The sequence below is a fragment of the Symphodus melops genome (assembly GCF_947650265.1).
Source record: "Symphodus melops genome assembly, chromosome: 12".
NCBI classification, from domain to species: domain Eukaryota; kingdom Metazoa; phylum Chordata; class Actinopteri; order Labriformes; family Labridae; genus Symphodus; species Symphodus melops.
Window position 1 is genome coordinate 11,464,325 of NC_136702.1, and position 10,937 is coordinate 11,475,261.

At 40.8% G+C, this 10,937-nt stretch overlaps 1 protein-coding gene across 7 annotated transcripts in view; it reads left to right on the forward strand.

Moving 5' to 3' along the window:
* baz2bb (bromodomain adjacent to zinc finger domain, 2Bb) overlaps window positions 1-8,642 on the forward strand; it is a 41,329-nt gene extending 32,687 nt beyond the window's left edge. For 5 of the 7 annotated variants that reach the window (XM_079356959.1, XM_079356964.1, XM_079356961.1 and 2 more), the window contains 18 exons: window positions 820-885; window positions 990-1,130; window positions 1,962-2,216; window positions 2,448-2,671; window positions 3,095-3,169; window positions 3,279-3,513; window positions 3,595-3,657; window positions 3,747-3,891; window positions 4,481-5,130; window positions 5,382-5,661; window positions 5,819-5,974; window positions 6,109-6,263; window positions 6,404-6,612; window positions 6,868-7,003; window positions 7,364-7,510; window positions 7,651-7,961; window positions 8,161-8,304; window positions 8,444-8,642. In XM_079356959.1, the coding sequence (XP_079213085.1) occupies window positions 820-885; window positions 990-1,130; window positions 1,962-2,216; window positions 2,448-2,671; window positions 3,095-3,169; window positions 3,279-3,513; window positions 3,595-3,657; window positions 3,747-3,891; window positions 4,481-5,130; window positions 5,382-5,661; window positions 5,819-5,974; window positions 6,109-6,263; window positions 6,404-6,612; window positions 6,868-7,003; window positions 7,364-7,510; window positions 7,651-7,961; window positions 8,161-8,304; window positions 8,444-8,591 (3,540 nt within the window). In that variant the 3' untranslated portion in view covers window positions 8,592-8,642. The remainder of the gene's footprint in view (window positions 1-819; window positions 886-989; window positions 1,131-1,961; window positions 2,217-2,447; window positions 2,672-3,094; window positions 3,170-3,278; window positions 3,514-3,594; window positions 3,658-3,746; window positions 3,892-4,480; window positions 5,131-5,381; window positions 5,662-5,818; window positions 5,975-6,108; window positions 6,264-6,403; window positions 6,613-6,867; window positions 7,004-7,363; window positions 7,511-7,650; window positions 7,962-8,160; window positions 8,305-8,443) is intronic. The other 2 variants (XM_079356962.1, XM_079356963.1) reach the window with 2 other exon arrangements.
* Window positions 8,643-10,937: the final 2,295 nt, after the last annotated feature.

The following is a 10,937-nucleotide window of genomic DNA, read 5'->3' on the forward strand; positions in this document are numbered from 1 at the left end:
AGCACAAAGCGCTGTCCTATAAGAACACAATTTACCTTTCCCTTTTTTTGTTGGGACAACCTTAATCTAATCAATCCCCCCATTGATGAAATTAAGGTGGTAAAATTCTGTTTCCTCTACAACATCTGAGCCAAATCCTTCTTATCTGTTCGATCACCTGAAAAAAAAGTCAATATTCAGTTTGCATTTTTGCCGGAGAGTTTATTGAATCAAACATTTCCGTTACTATTCATTTTCACTGTCAAGAAAAATGCCTTATTGTGGTTGTGCATTTGCGTTCTCCTCACTGAAGACGACCTTACTGTAAGTGGGGGGAGATGGTAGCATAGATGAATTCAATGACAATAAGGAAAGTTCAAATATCATTTCATGTAAACATCAGGATGTCATCACATTGGTTCATACAACGTCATTCCTCCAGTGATTCATTGAGTGTTTTGCTTGTTCCTGAGCTGCTTGATGTTTGCTGCTTGTACTTCATAAACCGTGCCGCCTCAGTCTGCTGCTTGCCAACATGCTCGGTTCAAACACGATAGCTGCTGTTTCTAACTTTGAGCTTGTGCTTTGCAAATGCATCAATGTGTTGTGCAATCAGCTCTGTGTCTACGGCTGTGTGTATTTTGATGTAATCATTGTTTATTGTAACATTTAAATATGATGCAATGTCCGACATTGTGACTGTGATGATTGTGGCAAGTCTGTGTCTTCTTAACCATGCATGTCATGGGATTCATAATGTATTTACATACACAAGCCTTTCATTTCATCGGAACTAAAAGGAACTCTGAATAGATGTTGACAGTGTCCCTGCTTCTGCAGGAGAGGGAAAGACGCAGGCAGCACATGATGCTCATGAAAGCTGTGGAGGCCCGTAAGAAGGCTGAGGTGGGTGCAACTTAATGTGCTCACATCTGTCGTGATATGACATATAAAAGGCGGTGTTCTGCTGCAGAGTTAATAAAACATTTTTTTTGTTTTTTTTTTTGTAGGAGAGAGAGCGTCTAAAAAAGGAGAAGAAGGACAAGAAACTGTTAAACAAGGAGAGGAAACTGGAGCTCAGAAGACTGGAACTTGAGAAAGCGAAGGAGCTGAAGAAGCCAAATGAAGACATGTGTTTAGCAGATCATAAGGTATTCACACACTGAGGAGCTGCTGGCAGATGATAATGAGAGTCCATGTTTATCACAGTAGATACTCTCCATCTGTGGAGGAGATGAGTGTGGAAAGATTAGATTTTCCTCTAGCATGGGGATTTTTGGACCTAGAAATCAATCAGTTGAAACACTGCAGAGGCTAAAGGCGAGACGATTAGAAATGCTTTTGACACATTCCCAGTTTCATTGTTTCACTAATAGATCTACCAAAATAGATGTGTAATATCACTGAAAGCATATTTGATTAAAAGAAAGCGGGTGTAGGTCAAAACACTGCCACCAAGTGGCCACAGATGTTATAACATGATGTCAAACATCTAAAATTCTAAAGCAAATGAGAAAAAACTAAATCAAGTACTCAGTCCTACCATTTTTTTTCTTAGACAAACATGCTTTTGTTCATTGTGTATTTTCACCCAATGTATCATTTATTTTAATATAACAACATTCTGATCAAATTAATGCCTTGGCAGATATTCAAAGTATGAAATGAAAAACAAACAATTAAACAAACAAATAAAAGTGTCACACAAACACTGAAGCCTGTTAGTTGTTTTTTTCCCCCTACACATTTATTGTATATGTCCCTTTTTTGTTTTTTTCTATATGTTAACTATTTTCTCCTTTTCCTTTTCTAAAATGATGTTGAGGTTATAGTCTCGATTAAGGAGAATGCGTATGATCAGTCTTTAAGCAGTTGTCAGCGATGGTTCTCTTTGCTGCTGCGAGGACAATTCTTCATACATTTCTTTAAACATGATGGCAGGCTGTTGTCTGATTTTCAAAATGTCGTCTGTATTCCCTCAGCCACTTCCAGAGTTGTCAAGGATCCCTGGTCTGCTCTTACCGGGGGACACTCTCTCTGACTGCCTGACAGTGCTGCAGTTTCTGCACAGCTTTGGAAAGGTCCTGAAATTGGACATAAACCTGAACACACTCAACTTAAGTGACCTTCAGGGCGGCTTGCTCAACATCGGGGACAGTATGGACAAGGTGCAGGACCTGCTGGTGAGCATGCTCTCTGCAGCTGTGTGTGATCCTGGTGTACCTGCAGGTCACAAGGTGAGTCTGTTGTTGATTTACAAATAGTGTCATCAACTGTAATTTACAATTCAGCACAAGAGCATTCAAAAGTCGGCACACTCCTGCCCCTCCTGTATGTGCTTATGAACCGTATTGATTGAGATGTAAACATAAAAAGGATATACAGATAATCATTCTTTTTTTTACTGCCTCTGTAACCTTTGTAGAACTACAGTAAGTAGCGAATTTATAAAACTCTATTTTCCTCAGAATAAGACGGCCTTGGGGGACCACCTGACTAACGTGGGGATCAATAGAGACAACGTGTCTGAGATCCTGCAGATCTACATGCAGGCTCACTGTGAGCAGACGGAGCTGGCCACTCTGGCGCTCAGCCTCAGGACCAAAGCTTTTCAGGCCCACAGTCCGTCACAGAAAGCCTCTCTACTTGCATTCCTGGTTAATGAGCTGTGCTGCAGCAAGGCTGTGATCAGGTGAGTCCTGCCTCCATCTGATTGATTGTTCATTTATTTATTATTTATCAAATTAAAAAAATTCTCTGTTTTGTCAGGCAGTCACTGGACCAATAGTTAACCAAAATGTTTATTCCCAGGTGTTTAAATGTTTATGTAAAATCGACCTGGTACACTGTTATATGATTGTGAGGTATTGGATTGTTTTGTTTTAATGGGAACTAAAATTTTAATGGAAAAAATAGATTTCAAAGGGAATAGGACAAAAAGTGTGCTCTAATAGACAATTTCACAAGGTTACATCAAACTATGAGTCATCCATTTTTCATCAGTACTGGTAAAAGACATCTGGTGCAACACTGCAGTTTGATGAAAGCACGCACACTTTTATTATACCCAAAGGTCACAGAAACATATGTTTCAGCATTGTTTGACACGTTTCAGTGAAATCGACAAAAACATAGATCACATGACCAGCCTGAGGAAGGATAAGTGGGCCATCGAGGGGAAGCTCCGCAAGTAAGTTTTTGCATCATCTATTTAAGTTGTTTTCGGGTGATTGTACGCCGGTCTGGATTGCATTAGAAAGTCACTTCCTCTCTCTAAGCATCCATTTTTGTCTTCAAAGACTGAGGAGAATCCATGCCAAGAAGACAGGAAAGAGAGACAGCAGTATGGCGGGAGAGGACAGTCACACCTTAATTATCCCTACACCGAGAAACAAATCCAAGAGAAAAGAAGGCGACAGTGAGGAAGAAGAGGACGAGGATGATGACAGTGAAGACCGTGGAGATGACGACGATGAGGAGGAAGAAGAATCAGGGGGCAAAAAGGGAAAGACAGCAGAGATGTGTGAAGAAGAGGTCAGTGAGAGCATGCCTCTCAGTCAGTATTTGTTCTGATTTAATCTGTTAATCTCACACTAATGAGATCTTTGCATTTAGGATGACAGCGTTCACTCAGCCAGTATGGAGGAACTAGAGAAACAGATCGAGAAAACTTACAAGGTACACTGAAACCCTTTTGAGAGTTGTTTTTCCTTTCAGTAGCAACTCTCATTAGTGAATCTAATATTTGGACTTTCTCTCCCTTTTAGCAACAGAGTCAGATTAGACAGAAGTTATTGGACTCATCTCTCTCCCTGCGCTCCATGACGATTGGACAGGACCGCTACAAGAGGTGTTACTGGGTCCTTCCACAGTGTGGCGGCATCTTTGTGGAAGGCATAGAGAGTGGTGAAGGTGCAAACCAAGCTCAGACTGTTTTCACACATTTATAGTTTTCTTACAGCTGTGTGTGTGTATACATGTATATATAGATAGATAGATAGTTTACGTGTAGGAATGCGTTTAGTTGGGAGGCAAAGATTAACATATAATTTAAATCCATCACGATACAATATGATAAACTTTTACTGTCCCCTTGTGGAAATTATTCTTGGACTCAGTGTTGCCAAACATTTCAGCTGCTTCCAAATAACACCATGGTGCATAACCAACACTTATCACAGTCAAACAAGCAGTTTTCTTAATAAAAAGCAGAAAAATAATCGAAACAGACCGAAAGCAGCAGCAGCAGCACTACAGTCCAGGTTTCAAGCAGGGCAGCGTCAACAGAAGTCCATTAGTGTGGTGATGGTAGGATTCCATCCGTTTATTAATGTCTCTTTTTGGATCCTCAGATTCTTTGTTACTGGTTCCATCTTGTAAATTTCTGACATCCTCAGTCCACATATCACATATTGAGTGTAGAGGTGTTCCACTGTCCTAAATACTTATTTTGAAGTGTTAATTTGTTGTTAAGATGACGTTACCTTTCATCTGTCCTCAGGTTCTGAAGAGGTAGAGAAGGAGAAAAGAAGGCAGAGGCCTGCTCATGTGATCAGGATAAAAGAAGAGCACGTGGAAGAGACAAAGAAGTCAGCGGTTTCCACCCCAGTACTGTGCACAGGTGGTGATACATCCACACCTGAAAACCAGGGCGACAACGAGAGTCTCAATCTCTTCCTTCAAAAACCAGGCTCCTTCTTTAAGCTTAGCAAGCTTCTTGAAGTAGCAAAAATGGCTCACGATTCCGACTTCAACTATCATAGCAATCATAACGTTCACTCTGCACAAGTTCCTCTTCCCTCACATCCAAACTCTCAGACAGCTCCTGCTCACCAGGGACTGACAGATACAGACACTTCAGTGTCGTCGCAGCTTATTGGCTCTGAAGTCCAAAGCAGACGTCAGTCGATCCTTCATGACGACCAGCTCTCAAAGACACTGACGGAGAAGACAAACCAGTGGTTTAGCCTCTTGCCTCGCTCTCCTTGTGACGAGTCCACTGTTACCTCTAGATCAAGCCCGACCGACTCGTTCTCTACTCTACAGACCAACGGCAACAAATCCCCCTCCTCCCTCTCCCCTGATCCCCAAGCTGTGGACGGCTCCAGCGCTCCACCTGAGGTCAATAACATGGAGTCATCTGTCCTTCAGGTTGGTGAATAACATTAAAGCTGTCTCAATCTCAGATCTAATAAGTTGGAATCAGGCTTTGTTTTTCTCTTTTAAACTGATTGTCGTGCTCACATTTGTCTCTTGTTACAAACTCTAAGCATCAACAGTGGAGCTGCAAAAATTGGGCATTTCAAAATGTTTGCACATGATTTAATTTTATTGCATGAATATAGTTGTAACAGAAATTGGATTTAAGTTTAAAGTCCGTTTAATTTGATTTGTCCTTTCAGCAGTTTAGGTTGGGCGTTCATCAAAGCAGCAGGACAATGTGTGACATGTCAAGCACCTCAACAACTCCCAGCCTGCCCCTCTCTGGTACTTCTCTACCCCCCGTGCTGGATGTATTCTCCCATTATGCAGAGGGTAATGTGAACAGGGTCCTTTTCCTGGCAAACAACAACAAGAGCAAGACCCTAGAACCCCCGAGTGACAAGCCAGCTTGTGTCCCATTCCCTGCTGTGGAGGTGGCGAAGACTCAGGACTACTCCAGTCCTCAGCCCATCCCCGAGGGTATGAACTGCTCACTGCCAGTATACACAAAGGGCACATGGCTAGAATACACGCTGCGATGACTGTCAGCCAGTTATAAAACATTCCTATGTGTCTGAGATGAAACAGCAACTGTAAGATTAAGTGTGTGTGTGTGTGTGTGTGTGTGTGTTGGCAGAGATGATGTGTGGCTGGTGGATGGTGTCTGACATGGACCAACTGCATGGACTGGTTAAGGCCCTTCACAACCGGGGCGTCAGAGAGAAGTTCTTACAGAAACAGATCCAAAAACATATGGACTACATGACCCAGCTCTGCACCAACAGCAAAAATGGTTTGTTCACATCCACTCAGCTCAGTTAAAGTCGTTTGACCTTTCTTGATGGAAAAGCTTTAAATTTAAAATAGGCCAAACGTTTGGAGTAAACGCGACTTTGCAGTGGTATTTTTCTGAATTTGTGCTTGCAGTGATTGATGTTGCACAGCTGGAGAAACATGAGGTGAGTGATGCGACGGTGGAGAGCTGGTCTGTGGAGGAGCAGGCCATGGAGGTGGACATTAGCTTGTTGCAGCAGGTCGAGGAGCTGGAGAGGAAAGTTGTCACTGCCAAACTGCAGATCAAGGTACACATAAAAAACAAAAAACGATTGATGTAATGTTTTACGAGAAGTTCTGCACTTTATACATATAAAGGCTGTCTGGTCCTTCCTCTATCATGATTTTTATAGGAGTTAACACCCAGTGTCCCTGTGTTGTCCCTTAGGGCTGGATGCATCCTGAGTCTCAGTCAGAGAGGGAGGATCTGGTCTATCATGAGCACAAGCTCTTCTCATGTTCCTCTGCTCCAGGGAGAAACAGACAGAGAGAAACCAGCCAGGAGGAACTTCCCGGCAGCATGGTGCGGCAGCCCAACAATCCCCTTGATATAGCTGTCATCAGGCTGGCAGAGCTGGAGAGGAACATCCAACGAAGGTACCTGAAGAAGAGACCTTTAAGTACAACCTTTCAGATCCGACTGGATAATGTCAGTGTGCCTCCTTCTGCACTGTCCTAGAGTGGTGAAAGAAGGGTTTGCTCAATCTTCGTGTCAGAGACAAGGTTCAACATGTTGTTCCAAGTATAGGAGTAAATGTTTCTCTCTTCTGTTTGCACTGGTGGATGTTACTGGCTGTGATTCACCTTCTGATAATGTGAACGATTGTACATGTCATTACTGTGATCTCAAAGCAGCGAGGAAGTCGTTGCCCCGGGAATGAGGTTGTGGCATAAAGCTCTCGGTGAGGTCCGCAGCTCGGCTCAGCTGTCCCTCTGCATTCATCAGCTGCAGAAAACCATCACCTGGGAACGATCCATCATGAAAGTGGTTAGGCTCCCCTCCTATTCTCTCTCTCTCTCTCTCTCTCTCTCTCGAAATCATACACAAATTTATCACTCACACTAAAGACGCCAAATACACTTTATAGGTCTCTTACACGTACTCGAGGACAGCACAGTTCGCCTGGAAATGTTGGTGCTCCTTAAAAGGGGTGTTGTTAGGAAAGAGATGAAAGGAAGGCAGTTCATTTATAATCGATCTACAAAAGGCAACATTTTATTAGATTAAAGCACAATTACTAAAAATATGCAGATGCAGCTGAACAGAATTTCATTTAACAACCTGTTTTTAAAGTGCTTTATCTCAGGTTGATGTCACAGCTTAATACTGTTGATTTGTTGTTTCCAGCATTGCCAGCTCTGTCAGAAGGGGGATAATGAAGAACTGCTCTTACTCTGTGACAGCTGTGACAAAGGCTGCCACACATACTGCCATAAACCCAGGATCACCACAGTACCTGACGGCAACTGGTTCTGTCCCACATGTGTGGCAAAGGTAAACCAGCAAGCTCAGTGTTTCCACATGATTTTTTTTTTTTTAAAACATAATCTTTAACAATTTAACAAATCTCTATCGCATATACACTTCCAATTAACAGGTTCTGATATGGTGTGTTTTGTGTGTCTCTCCACCAGTCCTCTATGTGTGCTGTCACTCAGGAGAGTGGTCAGTCCCCCCGGAGCAGGAGACATCAGAGCCGAACAGCTGGAGGAGGGAAGAAAGGCAGCGAGGTAAAACGAAATAGCAAGCCATCTGTGGTAGGAGAGCTCATCAGAGAGGAGGCTGCCAGCAGCAACGGCGTGCCAAAGAAAGGTACCAAGGAGTTCAAGAGGAGGAAAGGAGACGACAGCTCGCACACTTCCCAGGCCGAGCATGACAGCCCCTCCTGTGCAAAGAAAGCTAAAACGGCAAAAGACAGCAACACAAACGGGCTGGGGATGTGTCGGTATGCACAAATACATATTCACTGCATGCAAAGGACCAAGCAGTGTTCAGTCATTTTCTGTTATGCATGTTTTAGGAAATCTACCGTACATCTTCTATCGTCACTTATTAATATTTGAACTACAACAGTCTGACATTTTAACTAGACTCAAATTAAAAAGAAAACAATATTTTCTGGGATCTTCACCTGTTGTTTGCAGAGAGCTGCTGACTGAGCTGGAGGCCCAACAGGATGCTTGGCCTTTCCTCACACCGGTCAATCACAAATCTGTCCCTGGATACAGGAAGGTTATCAAGAAGCCCATGGACTTCTCCACAATCAGAGAAAAGCTCAACAACAACCAGTAAGTCGACACAGTCAACAGTCAATTTGTTTCCATATCTGTATTCTTTTTGCATACATTACACTTTACGTTTTGCACAATTTCTCTTTGTTTGGATACTAGTAATGAATGCATATTGAACTTTTTCTAATGATTACAGGTACTTAAATTTGGAAAGTTTCATCGTCGACGTGAACCTTGTTTTCGAGAACTGTGAAAAGTTCAACGAAGACGATTCACAAATTGGAAGAGCTGGCCACAGCATGAGGAGATTTTTTGACAAACGATGGACTGAACTGTTGCAGTAAAATCCTGTATCCCAGGTGGAACTTAATAAACTCTCTACTTATCAAACTTCATCTGTAGTGCTAAAGGCTTGTCCTTCAACTGTTGCACTAAATCAACACACCGACCTAATAACACTGATGTGCAATGAGAAATGACAAATTCTCCTGCTGAGATAATACGTCATGGTTTTTACCTCAAAGTGCAATACTGTTCTCTTTTTCAGACTCTACTGACTCTTGGACTCAATGCTGTCTAGATTTACACTGTAGATATTGGAGGTCATTGTTTGTGTTTTTTTTTACCATCAGTACACAAGTGTGTATTTATTTATTTTCTGAATTATTTATGTTTATAGTTTGTCTTTATAGAAAAAAACAAACAGAAAATGACAGCTTTAAAAATGAATAAAGATAATTTGATGGGCTATTGAACAAGTCAAAGAATTATTGTTTACAGCTTTACAGGACACAGCATTACTTAATGTTTAACTGTATTTCTGAGTTACCTGTGTGAAATACGGAGAAGGATCACTATCACATTTAAAGACAAAATGTACATAGTAGTCTTGTGAAAATATAGTGAATGCATACAGATGACTGTAGCACTTCATGTCTGATTTTGTCCTGTGTGTGCTGAAAATCTACTGTTAACACTGTGGTCTACTCAGTATTGCAGCGCCTGACCTCTTACCTCCAAACAGTGTGCTGAGTGTTGTTTTTCAGTGTGTACTATGTTTGTCCTGCACAATATATAGCAGGAAAACCTCATACAAAATGTAAACTCTGAGAGAATCAATGTGGTGCACTTAGTGTGTTTCACCTCCAAGCCACAGTTCTGTCCGACGTCCTGCAGACAGGCGTGAATCCTGCACTAGGCTTTATCCAGCAGGGAGTCACGACCCAGCAGAGGCGTCTGTAGACAGCTAAAGCCAGAAGACTTGAAGTAACTGTATTTTATTATGAATGTTCTGAAATATGACTAGCAACTTTTTGAGCTAATGTTATTTTTAAAATAATATGTGTGGCACTGTTAAACTAAACCTGTTTTTCAAAATAAAAACTGTCAGGCCCTCACTGTGGCCCAAATGTAATGTCAATGATGAAACCATTATTACTGAGTTTAGAGTAAGAGAAAATAACCATACTCAAAACACTATTTTTGAAAAGTACATTCTAATCAGCAACATTTATTTATTAACAATTATCAGCCAGTACGCATATTTTAATAATCCTATACTGTATTCGCGCAGCACGCAAACATCACGTTAAACATAACCAACAGCAATATGACCAAATGATTCTGTAGTCATGTACATTTAACTTAATATATCTGATAAAATGTATTCAATATAAATATGTTAAATCATGCATTATGTTTATATACTACATACTTTATGTTTATGTAATTCTAAATTAAGAGAATTTTTAATGAATCCAGTTCAATAGAATTAGCCAGTTTTTAGTTGACGAGCACTTCATTTTATTTTGCGCCTTTTTCTGCTTTTGAATTCAACAGCCATCATCTGGTCATAAGACATACAGAAAGTGCGAATAATTTAACTCAACAATTTCATTTGGTTGACAAAGGAGAGGTTTTTTTTTATACTGTAATGTTAATGACAACTTGTAGGTGTATGCTGTGTGTAATATTTACAGTCTATGATGCTACATTACAACACAAAATTAGCAAGCAAAGTAATCCACAGAGAAAGAGACACTGTTGAGGTAAACTATGCATGTTATGTTAATGTAGGCTATAGTGTGATGATATTGCACCACAATATCAGAAAGATATCACAAGTATTTGCACTAAGAAAACAATAAGCTTTATTTGAAAATTGCATTGAAAGCAATTGCTGTTAATCTACAGCCAATTTTCAACACTAACATACTGTTTTGATCTAAAACAGTTAAGAACTATAGTTAGCAATGCTTTGTGATGCTCATCCTGAAGCAAACTTACAAAGGTCATAAACAGTATACTGATGTTTTAAAAACAATTTTTTTTTTAACCGTTAAAAACAATATTTCAATCTGGTGTTTACTCAGTGTTTTGTCAACTGTTGCAATCTCACAATCATTCAAGAGGTATGTTTTGACTTTCAGTCCTTTTATTTTACTTGTTTCTTTTCAACAGTTTAGATATTATGTCCAGTTGGAAAAGCGTGTGTTCACAAGCACAAATGAATACACACTTTTCCAACTGGGCATAATATCTAAACTGTTAAAAAGAATCAAGTAAAATAAAAGGACTGAATATTTGTATTGGGGTTTTTTTCCCAAAATTTTCTTCTAAACCGGTAACGGAAGAGAGGAAGAAGTGGGCATGATGTGGGGGTCAAGAGAGGTCACGGCGACTTCACCCTC